The sequence below is a fragment of the Zootoca vivipara genome, chromosome 2 (assembly GCF_963506605.1).
Source record: "Zootoca vivipara chromosome 2, rZooViv1.1, whole genome shotgun sequence".
Taxonomy (NCBI): Eukaryota; Metazoa; Chordata; class Lepidosauria; order Squamata; family Lacertidae; genus Zootoca; species Zootoca vivipara.
This window is the reverse complement of record NC_083277.1, coordinates 1,390,630-1,409,370: the sequence shown is the minus strand read 5'-3', so window position 1 is coordinate 1,409,370 and position 18,741 is coordinate 1,390,630. Positions and strand designations below refer to the sequence as shown.

General features: G+C 54.9%; 1 protein-coding gene across 8 annotated transcripts; it reads left to right on the top strand.

Annotated features, from left to right (window-relative positions):
• Positions 1 to 1,418: 1,418 nt before the first annotated feature.
• On the top strand, positions 1,419 to 13,678 carry BRD2 (bromodomain containing 2). 8 transcript variants are annotated; one of them, XM_035107395.2, is made up of 12 exons: positions 1,419 to 1,900; positions 7,328 to 7,631; positions 8,597 to 8,734; positions 8,970 to 9,111; positions 9,277 to 9,488; positions 9,622 to 9,999; positions 10,555 to 10,683; positions 10,803 to 11,069; positions 11,353 to 11,573; positions 11,791 to 12,104; positions 12,477 to 12,599; positions 12,702 to 13,678. In XM_035107395.2, the coding sequence occupies exons 1-12, from the start codon at positions 1,896 to 1,898 to the stop codon at positions 12,830 to 12,832; spliced, it is 2,364 nt and encodes a 787-aa protein (XP_034963286.1). In that variant the 5' UTR covers positions 1,419 to 1,895; the 3' UTR covers positions 12,833 to 13,678. The 8 variants fall into 8 exon arrangements, with proteins under 8 accessions (XP_034963286.1, XP_034963289.1, XP_034963290.1 ...); XM_035107398.2 differs by lacking the exon at positions 1,419 to 1,900 and adding an exon at positions 1,919 to 2,249; XM_035107399.2 differs by lacking the exon at positions 1,419 to 1,900 and adding an exon at positions 1,919 to 2,268.
• The last annotated feature ends 5,063 nt before the right edge of the window (positions 13,679 to 18,741 follow it).

The following is an 18,741-nucleotide window of genomic DNA, read 5'->3' as shown; positions in this document are numbered from 1 at the left end:
CTTCTGCTGCCACACAGGCTCTATGGCTGGCTAGCTGGCTGGCTGGCAGGCTGGCAGAATTCTCCAAAAGCCTCTGTGCCTGGGTTCAGCGGGAGGGCAGAGAGAAATTAAGGCAACCGCTAAGTGATGGGTGCAAATAGATTAAAAGCTGCCTCTTACAATGGATGTCCTATTAACTGTGATCTGTGCATTGCAGGGGGTTGGACTAGATGACCCTCGGTCCTCCGTAGTAATGTATCCCTGATAGTAGTTCAAATGATACAATAGTTTCAAACAGTCTCTTCTGTAGTTGGATTTATTTATAGTAGTTTATAGGTCAGATGAAGTGTATACAGTATACCAGGACAGGGCCCAGTTTCTTCTTCAGCAAGTAGCCTTAGAGTCAACGTGTACATGTAGATCAAATATGTAGAAGAGACTATTTGAAACTATTGTATCATTTGAACTATTATCAGGGATACATTACTACGAGTGGCCTGAGTTCTTGCCTTTCTACTTTTTCTGTGGGATCTTCAGTCAATAACTTCAACTTCTTTATTTAGTCATAGTCTGCATAGATTTGTGGAGTTGGAAGGGACCCGAGGGCCATCTAGTCTAACCCCCTGCAATGCACAGCTCACAGTTAATAGGACATCCATTGTAAGAGGCAGTCTACCCCTGAGGATAGCAGCAGGTGGCTGCTGCTGAACTTCCCTCTCGGGACACCTGCTTGGCCATTGCTGCTGCCGCACTCTTTGTCCCTCACTCTGCCTCATAACCAACCAGATGCTCGTGGGAAACCCGCAAGCAGGATCCGAGCACCAAAGCAGCTCTCCCCTCCTGTGGTTTCCAGCGGAGGCAGAGCAGAGCCCTCTTGTCTAGGCGCCCTCTCTCTAGCCTTAGCCTCCTCCTCTGAATCTGTCCAATTCCCTTGCGAAGCCGTCCAGGGTGATGGCCAGCACTGCCTCCTGTGGCAGGGAGTTCCATAGCTCAACTCTGTATTTGGCGCACGGCGAGGGCAGGCACTCATGCGCTGCACGGGCAGGTTCAGCAGGCTGTCCTTGAGCCGATATGCAAAGCCTTTCCGCTCGTGAATTCTTCTTAGCAGAGCAGGCTCGCCCCGCTGCAATCGCGCACACACGAAAGGAAAGGGCGTTATTTATTCCTGGAAATACGAACTCGCGCAGCACTACGGTAAATGGGATCCCGGGACTCGCCCTCTTGCAGCAGCTGCATCAGGCAGTGAAAGGGCTCGCCTGTTCCCGCGCATGCGCGCTCCGCCCGCCGTGCCCGCGGCTGCCCTCGCCCCCTCCCACGCCTCGCGCGCCATTGCGCCACCGCGCAGAAAGGGACTCGCGCCGCAGCGAAGCCCCAGCGCGCATGCGCCCCGGGCGGGAGGGGGGAAGAGTCGGAGAAGGAGCTATGCGCATGCGCAGTCTCCGGGCGTCGCGGGAGCCATGCTGACTTCACCCCCAAAGCGAGACCTCGGCGGGGGAGGGGGGCGGCGCTCGATCCGGACCCCCCCGTCAGGCGGCTTCGCCGAGGCGGATTATTTTTCTCCCTCCACCGATTTGTCGCTTTTTTTCTCGGCGGACGGGCAAAATCGCTTCATAGATTCCCCCCCCCCCCCGCTTAAAGGATCATCCGGGCATTTTTCTGATGGAACGTCGGAAGGCAGTCGCGTGACGGCGGGGAGCCAATCAGGAGGCGATGACGTGGGCGTCACTTCGGATTCATGCCCGGCCATGGCGGCTGAAGCGACCGTTGGGTGGATTTTTTTTTTAATGGGCATTTTATTTCTTATTATTTTGTCACGTCGTGGGGGCCTAAGTTTGGCCGGAATTTAATCAGGATGGGCCTCGTCGCACCGGGGCCGCCAAGGTCGCGCGCCTTCCTCCTTCTCCAGATGGCGACCAATGAGGTGAGTCCTTTTTGTCCACGTGACACTTCTGGACGAGTGAAGGCTCGGCTGGCTGGGGGATGGGGAAGGAGAGGGATCTGTCAGTCAACTCACTGCTCCCGCCTTCGGTGGCGCAAACTGGCCAATCAGAGGCGGCGCTGGGGCGGTGGCTGTTTAAAGGGCCAGCTGCCTGAAATGAAGGGAGAAGTTGGCTGTCACGTGGCACCTGACAATGGGACCCCCATTTTTTATGTGGGGGGGAGGAGGGGCGTCTTCGGAAGAGGGGGGGAGAGGCGTCCCCCCCTCTGTCTTGTGGCTCATTCCAGGCTTCTTTAAAGCTACAATGATGCAGAAGCTTCTAGGAATTGGGGTAAATCTCAATATGACAGGTGGGGTTTTGTTTTGCAATGATAGGGGGGCTTGGGGAGCGTCTCTTTGCCTTGCTTAAGTCGGGGGGTGCTTGCATCGGGGGGGAATTGCTTTTAAAGCAAAAGGGGGGAGTTTGGGGGCCTGCCTTGCAAAGGAAAGTGGTGGTGCTATCCTTTGGGAAGGGGGGAGGACGTAAAACCTCAGCCCCCCGCGACATTGGGGGTGCCTGGGAGAGTGTCCTGCGCAGCAGGGTGTGAGCTTGACCTTGGCACCCGTCTTTGTTTGACCTTGAGCTGTTTTCTCCCTCCAAGCCCCCACTTCCCACGTGGAGGAGGACAGACAGTCTCCCAAAGTAGGGGATTCAAAAGAAGCAGAATCTGGGCTGAAAGGAGCAAAGAATATCAATGTGGGGTTGCTGTTTTTTCGTGGGGACTATGTGAGAGAAGGGCTTTATTGAGAGAAGGGATTATTGAAGGGTTTTCAATAATCTCTGAAACTGGAGGCTGCTGGAGGTGGTGGTGGTGGTAAGTGGGAACAGTACTTGGAACAGTGTTTCAGACATGGTGGGCGAGGGGCAGCTTTGCCTGGCATGGTTTCCTGTGCCTCCAAAATGGCTGCAGTGAATCTGCTGTGTCATTCCTGCCTGGAGATGGAGGAGGAGGAGGCCTCCTCGCTGGAATAGGGCTGGGCGAGAGCACAATGGGGCTGGCAGAGGAAAAGGAGGAAGGGGCAGGATCTGGCGCTGCCCTCCTTCGCTAACCCTCCAGTTTTCTCCTCTTATTTCTCCTCTTTCTGGAGGCTGTCAGCTGGAAGGCAGTGGTGGTGGCGGCTCTGGGTGCCCGTGCAAAATGGCCGCTGTGGAGAGAAGCAGGGTGGAGGCGGACAGAGGAGCAGGACCAGGGCAGGCCTCTTGAGCCCCGAGTGGGGGGCGGCTGGGGTTAGGGGGTGCTGCCTTCCCCCCTTTTGTTTACAGGGCAGTGGTGATTTTTTGGCTTACAACAGTGGGAGGGAGAAACCTCCTTTCAGCCCAAAGTGGCGTTTGGCCTTTGCGCCAGGATGTGACTCATCTGCTTCTCCTTCCAGAACAATCCAGGAAAAGGGGGGGGCTGAGGATATACCACCAGTTTGATGCCCCCCCTCCCAGTTCCAATGGGAGGGGACAGGCTGGACTCAGTAACCCTACAGCTGCGACAGCCTCCTTTTTTCCTGTCCTCTGCTTTAGAGAGAGATGCCCTCCTGGAAAGAGAAGCACCCTGGGACCTGCCCCCTAGATTAACCGGCCCCCTGTCCACGCCCTCCGGAGAAGGGAAGCCAGGCGCTCTCCCCATGGAGTGGGGAGGAGGCTCCCAACATGGCCCCTGCCTGGCTAAGGGGTGTGAGGGTGTGTGTAGGGCCTCTGCCAGCACCACCACACCATGGCATGGGGCCAGACACATGGGGAAGGCGACACACCCCACACCCAGGGGGTGGAGGTTAATGCCAGCCTGCCCGCCAGGAAGGGGCCTGATGCTGTCGTCCTCTGGGTTAGGGGTTCTGAAATGGGCTCCCCCATTTTCCCCAGGAGTACCCATCCTGGCCGAAATCTTTCTACGTTGGGCCTTGGGGGACACTTTGCCCCCACTTTGTCTGTGGACAGGATTTCATGGGTGAAAACGATAGGCTGCGTTGTGGCCCTTGGGGGACCCCTGCGGGCAATGGCGCCCCACAGCCGCTCTGGCTTCTCTGCCCTCCTGGGCGGGTTGACTGATGGCGGTCGGTGCAGAGGGGCTGCGCCCTGGCCAGGGCTCCACTCTGGCACTTGACCTTCGCCCCTGGCAAGGCAAAACAGGGCCATTGCTGTGGAGCTCTGCAGTTGGTTTGGCTTCGTCAAGGTCCCCTCACTCTTGGCGCCTTTTAACTCCTGCCTCGTTTCTCACGTGCAAAGAGTGACGCGCGAGGGGGAGAAGTGGGGGGGTTGGTTGGCGGAGGGGCAGCGAGAGCGCCATTTCTCGAGCGCAGGGCCCGGCGTGGCGGTGCCTTGACCCTGCTGTGGGGCGTGTCTTGGGACCCCTTCTCAAGAGGTTTTTTTGGACTGTGACTCGGGTGTTTCCTCCCCACTGTGAGGGGTTTCCCCCTCGCCCGCCGATCCATGGCTGCGCTGAGGAGACGGCTTTTCTTGTGTCGCTGTGAGGGGCTCTCGTTTTGGCGGGAAGAACAATCTGACGGACATCCTTTCTCTCTTTTTTTTATTTAAACGCGCCCTGCCATCACTTTCGCGGCCGGTCTGCTCGTGCGGAGAAGGGCGAGGACATTTTTCTGGGCCGGGGGGCAGCTCGCTAGGAGCCGCTGCCGCTCATTGTTCGCCCTCTCTGCGCTCTGCTTTCTCTGGGCTGCCACAAAATGGCGCTGCTGCCTCTTTCCCCCTCCCTTCCCCCCGCGGTGAGCAGAGAACCACAACAACCAACGGCCGCTTCCCAACCGCCGCCCCGCCCCCACGTGACAGGGCGGCCAATCGGGAGGCAACGAATGGCAGAGCCGTCCAATGCGCGAGCCGGCTGTCGGGGATGGCGGAGCAGGGAGGCACAACAGGAGGCGGAAAGGGGGACGGTGATGGATAGCGAAGCCGGCCAATGGGCGGCCGGCATCTGCCTCTCCTCCGCCCAGAGGGCTCTCCCGAGCCGGCGAAGGGGCGTGGCTTGGCGGGATGGTGATGTCAGCTGCTCTGCGGGCCAATGGGAGCGCGGGGAGCGTCTCTATAAGGGCGGTCGGGGGCAGGCCGAGAGGCGCCATTTCGCTGGAGCGGAGGAAGGATCCTGGCCTGGGAGCGGAAGAGAGTGCCGGGCAGGGGTGGGCGGACGCAATCCAGATCCATCCTCGCCGGGCGGCCCCCCAATCGCCGGTCATCGCTATAGGCGCCAGCTCGGCGGACCCTCCTCCCGGCTTCCGTAGCGTCCTCTTCTCCCCCCACAACATCCGCCCCCACCTACGCGGAGGAGAGCAAAGGTGGAGTGCGACCAGTAATCCCAGTACAATCCAGTGCCATCCGCGCCTCGAACCGCGACGACTCGCCGGGGGAGCGGCGGCTCCGGACGCGGCGGCCTCCGCGGAGCCGGACGCACCCTATATTGCCATCGCCCCTGCGAAGTGAGAGCCCGGCGGGGGGCTTGCCAGAGGGACCCCCGTCCGCCCCGCCTCAGGGTCCTGCAGCTACAAAGGCCGCCATTTTCCTAGCTTTTGCGCCTAATTGTTGGTTGCGGAGGGGCTAGCGGGCCCCCTCCCCGATGGGGGCCCTGCAGTAGCCGAGTTCTCCTGGCCCGCTCCACGAGTGCAAGCAGCGCCTTCCCGAGCCCGCCGCTTGCCTGCCTCCGTCCCCGGTTCCCGCGGGGGGAGGCGCCGCGGCGATGCGCCCCTGAGCGAGGCGCCGAGGGCGTTTTCTTCCCCCCGTGAGGCCGAAACCGCCGAGCAAAGTGGGGGGGTTCCCCGAGGCCACGGAGGCGCCGGCGGCTGGAGCGGGACCGTCCCGGGAGAGAGCCGGGCCCCCGGGAGGAGCTGCTGCCTCTGGCCCTGGAGCTGTTCCTGCAGGCATGTTGCAGAACGTGAACCCCAACGGCAAGTACGTAATCGGGAGTGCGCCGCGCGGAGGAGGGCGGGGGCGAGGGAAGGGGCAGCGAGGCCAAAGGCAATCGGGGGTCGGCTGGGGGGGGGGGCTATTGAGCGCTGTGTATGCGCGCGCGCCTGCATTGATAGAGCTTACCTGGCTGTGTTGTGTCACATGACGGGCGTCGCTTTTGAACTTGCGGTGCCAGTTGCAGGAGGCTTGCCTGCCTGGGTGTGTTGAAAGAATTAACGTTGGACATCTCAATTGCTTAGCAACATTGTACGTCGCCTGTCTTTCCTCTGGGGAGCGTTTCCAGTGCTGCAGCTACAATGCGATCTCTCTTTCCCCTTATTTCAAACCCCCCCCCTTATTCAGTGGTGTGAACCCTGCAGCAATGAGCTGTAAATTATTTGGATGGCTTTAAGGGGATTTGAGTTGTCTGTGAAGGTATTGATAGCATTGGGAGCTGTCTTGTCATGAGATCCTGTAATGCCTTGGGGGCAAGCCAGGCTTTTGTGAAGCGCTTCTCTCTCCCTTGGTGGCAGGCCCGCTGCCCTTTGATGCCCTCACTCTGTTTACCAACATGCTCATTCTGCAGGGCTGGTGGTGGAGCCGCAGGTGTCCTGGGTGATGGGTTGGCAGCTATTGTTGCACGCTGGGCTTGTGCATTAAGACAGCAGCCTGTGAATCTGTGGCTCTGTACTCAGAATGTGCCACAACTGGATCTGTGGGCCAGGAGACAGATCTGAATTCTGCAATGCCCCCAACTCAAAACCCATCTTGGCATAACTGCTCCTTGCCAACTGGCTGGCCCCATTGTGTGGAGGCCTGGTCAGCCATTCATTTTGTTGTCTGCCTTGCTCTGATTGGGTAGCACCACGGCAACCGGCAATGCACTCTGTCCTTTTCATCTTATGAGCATGTTGACTGTGGAGCAAGCCCTGGTGTCTGTTTTCCCAGATGTTTTTCCCTCCTCATTCATCCTGGGGGAAGAGTCCCTGTTCTCTGATTCAAAACACCAATGCTGGGCATCTTTGGATCTATTTTAAGATGTTGCTGCTCTCAGGCGGGTGCCTAGTTTGCCTTGGTGGGATTCCTGCAACACCCTCCTGTTTACTGGGCTTCATGACTGTACTTTAAGGGGGAGTGAGTTTGTGGGCAGCAAGTCTAGTGTTGCAATCTGGAAATGCCAGTATGCTGAGGTGCAAGGGGGGATGGCTCAGCACTTAGGTTAGCCTGGCCTCTGGAGTTTCCCCTGGCTCCTGTATGGAGCTGTCTCCGCTGTCTCGCTGCACTTAGGGATGTAATTTGGTGTTTCTCTTCCAAGAGGTGACAGAACGGGCATCTCATGCACTTTTTCACAAATGGGGGGGGGAATGCTACCCTCCATGTTCTATTTGCTGGCTCATGTGAGGGAAAGTGCAGTAGGTGGCGAAATCCATCGCAGGATCAGAGCAGATCCCGGCTCTTGCCTTAACAGCCCTTCTCTTCCTGTCTTGCAGGATCCTTGGGGACCCGGGCAATGCAGGTCTGGTGGGTCTGGCAGTCGAGTCTGCGCCAGGGAAGCGGATCCGCAAGCCATCGCTTCTGTACGAGGGCTTCGAGAGCCCCACCATGGCATCTGTCCCAGCCCTTCAGCTTGCCCAAGCCAACCCACCCCCTCCGGAGGTCACAAACCCCAAGAAGCCGGGCAGAGTCACCAACCAGCTGCAGTACCTCCACAAAGTGGTGATGAAGGCCCTCTGGAAGCACCAGTTCGCCTGGCCCTTCCGCCAGCCTGTGGATGCCGTCAAGCTGGGTCTTCCGGTAATGAGCTTCCTTGCCTTGTGGGGGGGGCTGGGGGCGTGAGGGAGATGAGCACTGGCGGACGGGTTCTACTGTGTTAATGATGCCCTTGTTGCTATGGTTACTGGATCACTTCTTGCCTCATCCTATGTTTGTATCTGGTGCGCTGAGCTAGTCTTCTGGATTATTGAGTTGATGTTGTACTGCTAAAATTCAAGGTGTTTTGGGGAGCTCCTTGGGTTGCTCACCTCAGTCAGCAGACAAGGCTTTTCCATACTTAGGGAAATATTCCTTCTTTGCTGCCTCAAAGTGGAGTTGTCTCCTGTTAACCTGAGTTTGAGCTCACCTTTGTCTCTTCCCCAAACAATCTTAAGGCTGTTGGTTTGGCCAGGAATTTCACCTGGAGCAGCTCCCCTGATCCCCCCCCAAATGTCCCCTACAAAGGTATGGATGAGACAATACAGCCGTTTCTGCGCTCTCACGCTGCCCCAAATCTAATCTTGTGCCCTGAATGCGTTTTGCAGATTCCCATCCATGACTTTGTAGAAGACATCAAGTGACCCCCAAATTAAAGGCCAGCACCTGTGGCACCTAAGGAGTTAAAGCCCAGAGGTAAAATCCATCTAGGTTTATGCTTACCTAGTTTCTTCGTGTACAGTAGGGGTAATGAGGCGGTGCTTTTTAGGCAGGGCAGGCACCTCCAGCCTTGCTGTCCCCTGGGGAGCTTCACCTAACAGAAGGCACCCTCTCTCTACCCCAGGGAAAGAAGCAAGAATCCTCTGTTGGCCTAGCAAGCTGAGAAGCATTTATTTCCTGCCCTTTGCCAGGCTGTATAGGAGTCCCTGCCCTTTCCCCACCTGTAGCCAACATTTGGCGTTGACCAGGAGCCTGGGTAGCCCAATGGTCGGTGCAGCCTCTGTGCCATGCGGTTTGGGGTGACCGACGATGGTAACCATGTGGCTTTGTTTGCTGTTCTCTGCTCCCAGGACTATCACAAAATCATCAAGCAGCCAATGGACATGGGCACCATCAAGCGGCGGCTGGAAAACAACTACTACTGGAGCTCAGCCGAGTGCATGCAGGACTTCAACACCATGTTCACCAATTGCTACATCTACAACAAGGTGGGGGTTTGCGTGTGTGGTGGGAGCCTGCAGGAGTTTGGAGGGAGAGGCAGCTGCCGCAAGGATGGCTGGAGTGTCAGGGAAGTGGCTGCATGGATTGTGAGGGAGGGGTTGGGGGGGGAGACTCCCAAGTGTGTGGAGTGTCTCCAAGTGACGAGGGCACACACACAGACTGTGCAGAGTAGCAGGCTGGCAGCCCCCCTTCATGCCTTGCTCACGGCTTCTTTTGGTGTAGCCCACAGATGACATTGTGCTGATGGCCCAAACGCTGGAGAAGATCTTCTTGCAGAAGGTGGCCCAGATGCCTCAGGAGGAGCAGGAGATTGTGATCACCGTGGCCAAGAACAGTCACAAGAAGGGGGCGTCTCGGGCTGCAGGTAATGGTGCGAGAGGGGATTGGGGGGTGGGCTTTGGGGAGAAGCGGCTAGGGTTCCTGCTGGCTTGCCTGAGTTCTACTCCAGTTGGGGGCTGTCTGGCCTTTTGGGGCAGGCTGCCTTCAGTTTAACAAGGAGCCACTCTTCTTCTTTATTTAATCCCTCCAGCACTCCTGGCAGCAGCCAACGCAGCTGCTCAGCAAGTGCCGGCCATCTCTTCCGTGTCCCACGCCCAGCTCTACCCGACAGACATCCCCACCACCATCATCAACATCCCTCACCCGTCAGTCATCTCTACACCTCTCCTCAAGCCGCTACACTCCACTGCTACCTCCCAGCCAGTGCTGGCGGTGCCTGCCCCAACGCAGCCGGTGGCCAAGGTGAGCCTCTGTGAGCTGGAAGCCAAGGGAGGGCGGGGGGGGGCTTGAGCTGCAAGGATTTGTCTGGGGTTCCCCCTCCCCCCCTCCCCTCCAATCTGGCTTAGAAGCCTAAGAGCCATGTTCTTGCCCCCAGCAGAAGAAAGGAGTGAAGCGGAAAGCGGACACGACCACCCCGACCCCCACAGCCATCATCGCCACCAGTGGCGGAGAGTCCTCTCCCTCAGCAGCCGTGCCGGAGACCAAGGCAGCCAAGATCCCTGCCCGGCGGGAGAGCGGGCGCCCCATCAAGCCCCCCCGCAAAGACCTGCCTGACTCTCAGCAGCACCAGACCTCCAAGAGGGGCAAGCTCTCAGAGCAGCTCAAGTACTGCAATGGCATCCTCAAGGAGCTCGTCTCCAAGAAGCACGCTGCCTACGCCTGGCCCTTCTACAAGCCGGTCGATGCCTCCGCCTTGGGCCTCCACGACTACCATGAGATCATCAAGCATCCCATGGACCTCAGCACCATCAAGGTAGGCGGGGCCTTGCCAACCACAGAGGAGAAGGGGAGAGGAGCAGCGGGTGGGGATTGGTGGGCACATGGTTCTCTCTCTGCTGAGTTCTTGCATATTCACCATACAAGCAGGTGCTTCCACAATCTAGTGGCCATTCTTATTTTTTTAAAGGGGGCTCCTAGTGTGAAATGTGTGTTTCTGTCCCAGGTAGAAAATGTACCCTCTGCTAACCTTTCAGTGCCAGCAGAATCTGGCCCCAGTGGGCTTTGCAGTCTGTGTTGAGGGGAGGAGAGAGGCCATAGGGACATGAGTGAGCATGGGTGCATGGCAAGGGGGGAGCCATGTGACAATGCCGCCAGGGCCGGCAAAGCAGGGCAAGCAGCTGTGGGGAGGAAAGACCCCACCCAAGTCCCACCGGTATTTAGTGTGAACTTGCCATGTGTGTCTTAAGTGACTTTCTGTAGTCATAAGGGCAAAAAAAAAAGTTTTGTGGGACTTTTTTGCTCCTTGTGTGTTGCAAAACCCCTTTTGCTTACATACCTTCTGTTTCCTTTTCTTTCTCTGTGCGTTCAGCGCAAGATGGAGAACCGCGAGTACCGTGACGCCCAGGAGTTTGCTTCTGATGTGCGGCTGATGTTCTCCAATTGCTACAAGTACAACCCCCCTGACCATGACGTGGTGGCCATGGCTCGGAAACTGCAGGTGAGTTGATGGGAAGAAAAGAGAGGCCAGTAGCTCGCTCTCCCTCCCTCCCTCCCTCCCCTCTCCCCATGACCCAGCCCCTCAGTAGCAGACCTCGAGTCTTTGCTGCTCTCCCGCAGGATGTCTTCGAGTTCAGCTATGCCAAGATGCCAGATGAACCCATAGACATCAACCCCCCCTCCACGTCACTCCCACAGCCGGGCCTCCTGATGAAGTCCTCTTCGGACGATTCCTCCAGCGACGATGACGATGATGACGACGACGACGAAGAGGAGGAGGAGGAGGGGGATGACGACGAGAGCAGCAGCGAGAGTTCGTCGGACAGCGAGGAGAGTTCGGACTCAGAGGAGGAGCGGGCCAACCGGCTGGCTGAGCTCCAGGAACAGGTGAGGCAGAGAAAAGATAAAGGTACCCCTGACCGTTAGGTCCAGTCGCGGATGACTCTGGGGGGTAGTGGCGCTCTGCATTTGTCCGCAGACAGCTTTTGGGTCATTTGGCCAGCATGACTAAGCCGCTTCTGCCGAACCAGAGCAGCACACATAAACGCCATTTACCTTCCTGCTGGTTTACCTATTTACCTATTTATCTACTTGCCCCTGCAGGGAAGCCTGCAAGCAGTTGGTGGGGTTGGGAGCCCCCTAACCATGTATGTCCCTTTTGCCTCCCTAGCTGCGGGCAGTGCACGAACAGCTTGCGGCCCTCTCTCAAGGCCCGGTCTCCAAGCCCAAGAAGAAACGGGACAAGAAGGACAAGAAGAAGAAGAAGAAGCTGGAGAAGCGCAAAGGGAAAGCGGGAGGTGAGGAGGAGGCTGCCCGGCCCCACCAGGCCCAGCTCAAGAAGCCAAAGAAGGCAACTGGCGGTGGCAGTGGAGGTGGCAGCAGTGGTGGCAAGTGAGTGGGGCCAGTGAGTGTGTGGTGATGGGGTCAGGGTGGGGAAACCTGGGCGAGCAGCTGGCTGATGACTCTCTTTCCCCGACGGATCGACCATGGCGAACTCCTTGTAGAACAAGCCAAGATGCCTGACAGCTGCCGCTGGCTGGGTCCTGCTCAGTGCGCAAGCTGTGGGGCCCCTGGGTCTAAGGCGCCCCTTCCTGTCTCCCCTCCCCAGGAACTCGAAGAAGGCCAGCGCCAAGGCCCTCCCTCCGCCGGCCCCTGTGCTCTATGATTCAGAGGAGGAGGAGGAGAGCAAGCCCATGACATACGACGAGAAGCGCCAGCTGAGCCTGGACATCAACAAGCTGCCGGGGGAGAAGCTGGGCCGGGTCGTGCATATCATCCAGTCGCGGGAGCCCTCCCTCCGCGACTCCAACCCCGAGGAGATTGAGATCGACTTCGAGACCCTTAAGCCCTCCACGTTGCGGGAGCTGGAGCGCTACGTCCTGTCCTGCCTGCGGAAGAAGCCTCGCAAGCCCTACAGCGAGAGTGAGTGGGGACAGGGGCTGGGCTCCAAGGGCCTCTGGGCAGCCATAGGGTACTCCACATCCCTTCTCTTAGAAACCAAGGGTGGTTCCATGTTTGAATAAGCACAGCTTTACCCTTGTGAGGAAAGGGGGGGGCCTCCAGACTCCATGCTGTCAATTAGGAAATAATTATTTTTGCAGCCATGTTCTGAAAAGGGATAATGGAGGTGTTTAGGGGTGTCAGCCAGAGGTCTAAGTAACAGCTCTCCTCGTGTGGAGCTGGGTAGTGCTTGCTCTCCCTGTTGTCCCAAATGAGAGCTGGATGAGGGCTGTTGTGGGTGCCAGGGGAAGAGGAGATCCCCAGTAAATGCCTTTTCTCCTTCCTTCCTTCCAGCCCTGAAGAAGCCAGTGGGCAAGACGAAGGAAGAGCTGGCCTTGGAGAAGAAGCGGGAGCTGGAGAAGCGCCTGCAGGACGTCAGCGGGCAGCTGAATTCTGCTAAGAAGCCCCCCAAGAAAAGTAAGCCCTGGCTTCTGATTCATGCGCCTGGTTCTCTCCTCCTATCCTTGACCCTCTGGCATCCATCATAATGTTTGCTTCCCCCCCCCTCTTCCTGTGCAGCCAATGAGAAGCCGGAGTCCGCACAGCAAGTGGCCGTCTCCCGCCTGAGCGCCAGCAGCTCCAGCTCCGACTCCAGCAGTTCCAGCTCCTCCTCCTCCTCCTCGGACACAAGTGACTCTGACTCCAGCTAGGCAGGCTGGTGGAGGTGGCAGCGGCAGCATCAGCCGCCAGGTGGTGGCTGGCCGGCGGTGGCAGCCTGTCCGGAAGAGGTTCTGCAGGACCAGAACTGGCAAGAGAACGGCGCAGGCAGATGAGCGGGCTCCCCTCCACCACCCCCCTCTCCAGCTGAGCGCCCGGGGTGGAAGGGCTGCGGCCGGCTGGCTGGCGGCTTCCCTGTCCCCCCCCCCACCTTGGGGCCATGGGGCGAGAGCTGGCCCTGCTGTGTTTGCGCTGTGGCATGGGGCACCCCGACTGTACAGTTGGCTCCAGCAAGTGGGGGGGCAGTGTTTTCCTGTTTTGGTTGAATCTTAGGAAACAAACTTGTGGTTTTTATAAAAAGCATTTAGCAAGTTTTGGTTTTGTGATGCTCCGTTTCTGGATGGGCAGGTTGAGGGTGAGGAACTGCGCTGGGGTGCTTGTGTCCCACCAGCTTGGACTTGGAGCCCTGAGGGGGAGAGAGAGAAGACTCTTGTGGGGAGACGTTCCTCCTCTGACACCCCCTGGCACTCGAGAGGTTCTTTTATTTATTTTTCTTTGTTTCCTGTCGGTGGCTTTCCCTGGGATCTGGAGTGAGTGCAACCACGTTTACATACCTGGGCAAAATCGAGACAGCATGTTCTTCGCCCCTCAAGGGAGGCTGGTTGAGGGGAGAGGGCAGCCCGCTTGAGGGTTTTTTTTTTTATGTTGACTGTATATTTTTTTTCTACTGTTCCTTTTATTCCCCTTGCCCATGTCCACCTTCCAGGGCTCTGTTTCATCTTATTGTATGTTAAGCCTTCTGGTTCTTTAAACATGTAAATAAAAAAAAATATTATACAGGCTGGTGTGGATTGAGTGGGGAAGAGGGCAGTGCTTGTCCCAGATAACAGGCAGCCTTCCTTTCAAGGGTCTCACTGCCACCAGGTCAGGGATGTTGCCCCACCTGCTTCCAGCCAGTGCTTTGCTCCTCTGCTTTGCAGGGGCACCTGAGCACCACCCCCTTTCACGGGGAGTTGGAGGAGACTCTAAGGGCCATCTAGTACAACCCCCTCAATGCAGTCTTCTCTAAAGTGCACAAGGTGCTTTGTGGAATAGTGTGTGGTGCAATTAAGGCAGGGCGGGGTATGGAAAGCATCACCCCCAACCCTGGCAGCAGGAGGAGTCCCACTGCTCTTGAACTCTGGGGCTTCCAAATATGCCAGGGTTTGAAGCTTCGGTTTTCCTGGGGGGAAACCAGAATATCACAAATGTGCTTGGGTTTAATGTGCGGTTTCAAATCTTCAAATCTTTGCCTGCTGGCTGCGCTGCCGTCACAAACCAACCAGGGCAGCTCAGCTTCCGCTGCGTAGGGGGCGGTCTTGAAGATGGTTGTTGCAGAAAAACCACAGGGTCACCTCATAAAGCTGAGGGTCAGATAACGGGCAAAGGTAGGTACTTCCTTACACATCAAGCCATCCAGTTGCAAGTCCCTCCTGCAGGAGGCAGTGTAGGCGAGGTCTCTTGGGCTTGCATCCTGCTTCCTCATTTCCCATAATTGGCCTCTGGTCAACCACTGAGAAGGGATGCTGGACTAGATCTGTCACTGGCATGATCCAGCATGATTAGTTATGGCCTTGAGCACTTTTGGGCTTACAAAAGTGCTCTTTGTTGTTTAATCATTTAGTCGTGTCCGACTCTTGGGGACACAGCAGCTTGCTAGATGCCTCTTGAGATGCTCCATGTATTGGGGCGGTGACATTCTTGCACCCCTTTATCCCCACTGATGCAAATCCAGAGGCATGCTGGAGGTACTGTGACACTGAGAAGATAAGGCTCTTGAAAGGTCCTTGTCCACTGATACATCCTGCAGCCTGGATTGCTTTAAATCTCTAATCCTAGGATTTGGGGGTGGGGGTAGGAAGAGAGTGTCCTCCAATAAAATAAAAGGATGCGTATGAGGGTAAAAATGAAGCTCTTCACACAGCTTGTAAGATCATCCCCAACTGGAGCACTTGAATGGTTTTCATAATGGAATGTTTTGGGGGGTTCAAGACAAATTCTGGAACTACCCCTGCCCCGTTGTGGAGTACAAATCCCAGACAAGGGAGACTGGCTGTGCTGGGGGTTCTGCCTTCCCCAAGGCCAAGTCTGGGGGGTGTGATTCAGCAGGGCCCCTGGTGTTCTCTTGTGTGTAGCCGAACAAGGTTCACAGCCCACCTTTCTCAAAATACAGGAAGCCCGTAAATGGATACTGGGCCAGGGCAAATTGTAGGGTTGGAAGGGACCCGAGGATCATCTAGTCCAGCCCTCTGCATTGCAGGAATATGCAGCTGTCCCATGCTCTCAGCCCTCATTTGCCCTCCACACACACACACACACACAGTTGCCTCCAGTGCTAGTCCTCAGAGTAGACCCACTGAAATGGATTTAAAATCCGTTCTCAGGGTGGGGAGGACTTACTTATAATTGCTTAATGGGACTAAATTGCATTATGTTGTAAGGACCTTTCATAAAATCTTATAATTGTAAAAAAGGAAGGGGTACCATGGGTCATCTAGTCCAACCCCCTGCAATGCAGGAATCTCAACTAAAGCATCCATGACAGATGGCCATCGAACCTCGGGCTACAAACTTCCATGGAAGGGGAGTGAAAAACTCCCAAGAGTCTATTTTTCCCAATGTGAACTCTTCACACCCACCCACCCCATGGTGATTTTCTTGAGTCGAAATTAGAGTACCCCTAAACATTTTTTTTTGGGGGGGGGGCCCTGAGTTATACAGTGGTACCTCTGGTTTTTCCCGGAGGTCTGTTCTTAACCTGAAACTGTTCTCAACCTGAAGCACTGCTGCCCGAGGCACTATTTCTGGGTTAGCGGAGTTTGTAACCTGAAGCGTTTCTAACCTGAGGTACCACTGTACCATAAAATTGCCTATCAATGGAAAGACAATTTAATGAAGAATGTAATGCAATAAGTTTTATGAAGGATTATTTATTACAATAGCAGTCATAAAGAACAGTGAAACAGAAAAAGGAGCTATACAGGTTAAATTGCCGTGTTGGCACTTTGTAATAAAAGGTGGGTTGCATTCCGTCTCTAAAGGTTTCACCATCACTGTGCTATGGAACAACGACAACATTTATACCCCGCCCATCTGGCTGGGTTTCCCCAGCCATTTGGGTGGCTCCCAACAGAATATTTTTTTAAAAAAAACCAATGAAACATATCAAACATTAAAAGCTTTTCCATACAGGGCTGCCTTCAGATGTCTTATAAAAGTCATATAGATGTTATATTTCCTTGTCATCTGGCAGGAGGGTGTTCCACAGGGCGGGCGCTACTACCAAGAGGGCCCTCTGCCTGGTTCCCTGTCATTGAGTTGATAGAGCATCTATCCTAAATTTGTCAGCTTCTCTCAAAGAAGCAGGATCAGGAAGTTTTAAATGTTTGATGTCTTCTTATTTTTTTATATTTTGCTGGAAGCCGCCCAAAGTGGCTGGGGAATTATTATTATTCTCCTGATTCATCATTTGCATCCGACCAGCTGAATTTGATCTGAGTCCTGGGATAGCTCAGTTGGTAGAGCATGAGACTTTCAGGGTTGTGCGTTCGAGCCCCACCTTGTCAAATAGATTCCTGCATTGCAGGTTGTTCAACTAGATGGCCCTCTTGGTCCCTTCCAACTCTGATTCTATGGTCTATGAACCTCACTTATTTGCAATGAGGGAACCACCACAATTATTTTTTTAAAGCCAAAAATTTGCATAATAAGAGTTTGCCTTTGTAAAATTGGAGGGTAAAAGGAGAAGGGTGGGCTTTTTTGTGGGGGACATGACTTTTCTGGTCAGCGGGCAGAAGGAGCTTGGGTCAATCCCTAGCTAGACATCTGCCATCCCCTTGTCTCTGCCAGATTTGGGTCTCTGCCTCCTAGGACAGTGTTTTGGGACTACAACTCCCATCATTCCTGACCACTGGTCTTGCTAGCTAGGGATGATGGGAGTTGTAGTCCCAAAACATCTGGAGGCACACTGGTTGAGAAACACTGTCCTAGGAGTTTAGTCGTGCACGCCATTGGGGGGTCACACTCACCACAGACAGAGATTGGGCATTGCTTTGATGAATATCCTGCAACCTTCTTTGGCAATCACTTGTAGCCAAGTAAGATTGTCTTCCATAAACATGATTTTAACAATGGGTCCATAAGTGACTGTGGAGGTCAATTCTGGATCCACACATCCTTCCACAGTGGGGACATTGGTTTCCGGGTGGGTGTTGATCATGGTGTGGATTTGCCAAGCGTGCCTTCCTCTTAGCATGTTTCTCCCTTGTGTCCTGAGATCAAGTTTCTTCAAAACCTATGACACCTTTGGTAAAGGCTGTTCTCCAACTGGAGCGCCCGCAGGCCAGTGTTTCCCAGTTGTCAGTGTTTATACTACTTTTTTTATATATTTGCCTTGAGACAGTCTGTAAACCTCTTTTGTTGACCACCAGCATTACGCTTTCCATTTTTAAGTTCGGAATTTGCTTCAACACTGGTGATCTTTGCTTCTTCCAGTACACTGGTATTCGTTCGCCTGTCTTCCCAAGTGATGTGTAAAAAATGTCAGAGACACCGTTGATGGAATATTTTGAGGAGTTGGAGATGGCGTTTATAAGCTGTCCATGTTCCACAGGCATATAGTAAGGTTGGTAGTACAAGAGCTTTGTAAACAAGCATTTAGGTTTCCCTGCGAATGTCCTGGACCTCAAACACTCTGCACTTCAATCGGTAGAAAGCCGCACTTGCAGAGCTCAGGCGATGCTGGATTTCGGCATCAATGTTGGCCCTTGTGGAAACTGCCTAGGTAGAAGTGATCAACATTTTCCAACGTTACACCACTGAGTTGGATTTGTGGCGCTGCAGAGGGGTTATTTTGTACTTGTTTCAGCACTTTGGTTTTGGGGATGTTGAATGATAGGCCAAGCTTTTCATAGGCTTCTGCAAAGATATTTAGGATGGTTTGGAGGTCCTGCAACCAACCCCCTCCTGGGCCCTCTGTTCTCTCCCACCACCAATAAAAATAAAATACCTGTTTACCTGACGCTGACACAAAAGCTCACATACTATATAAATGAATGAAGTGTTGATGTCTTTCCTCTCTTCCCACGTCTCTCCCCCCCCCCCAAACACCATATTGCCAAGAACAGTACAGTCTCACTCTGAATAGGACTGTCTTCTAAGGATTCTGTGACTTGGATGCACCCAAGAATACCACAGTCTCTCTAGCCCATTAACGTTCTTCAGCACAGCTTCGTTGGAAAGCCATGGAATGTGATCCTGCAAAGGGCCAGTCTAGGTATTAGGGCTGACAGCTTGTTTTGTACCTAAGAGGCAGACGATATGTGGCAGGTCAATAAGACATTTTGGGTTGTAGTTGAGGAAATTTCCTCTGCGCCAGCACAAAAGCCCCCAAACCTACTCCACAAAGCATATAGCAAGCCTGCTGCCTACATGCTATCTATCACCTTATAACAGGCACTGTATGGAGCAGCTACAGAAATCTCAGTAAAGGTAAAGGGACCCCTGACCATTAGGTCCAGTCGCGGACGACTCTGGGGTTTGCGGCGCTCATCTCGTTTTACTGGCTGAGGGAGCCCGCATACAGCTTCCAGGTCATGTGGCCAGCATGACAAAGCCGCTTCTGGCGAACCAGAGCAGCACACGGAAATGCTGTTTACCTTCCCGCTGTAGTGGTCCTTATTTATCTACTTGCACTTTGACGTGCTTTCGAACTGCTAGGTTGGCAGGAGCTGGGACCGAGCAATGGGAGCTCACCCCATCGTGGGGATTTGAATGCCCATCTGTTATTCTGAGATGTGGGCTGAAGAAGTACCAAATACCAGTTTTTGTGCAGCCTGGACAAATTCATATTTATTTTAAAGGT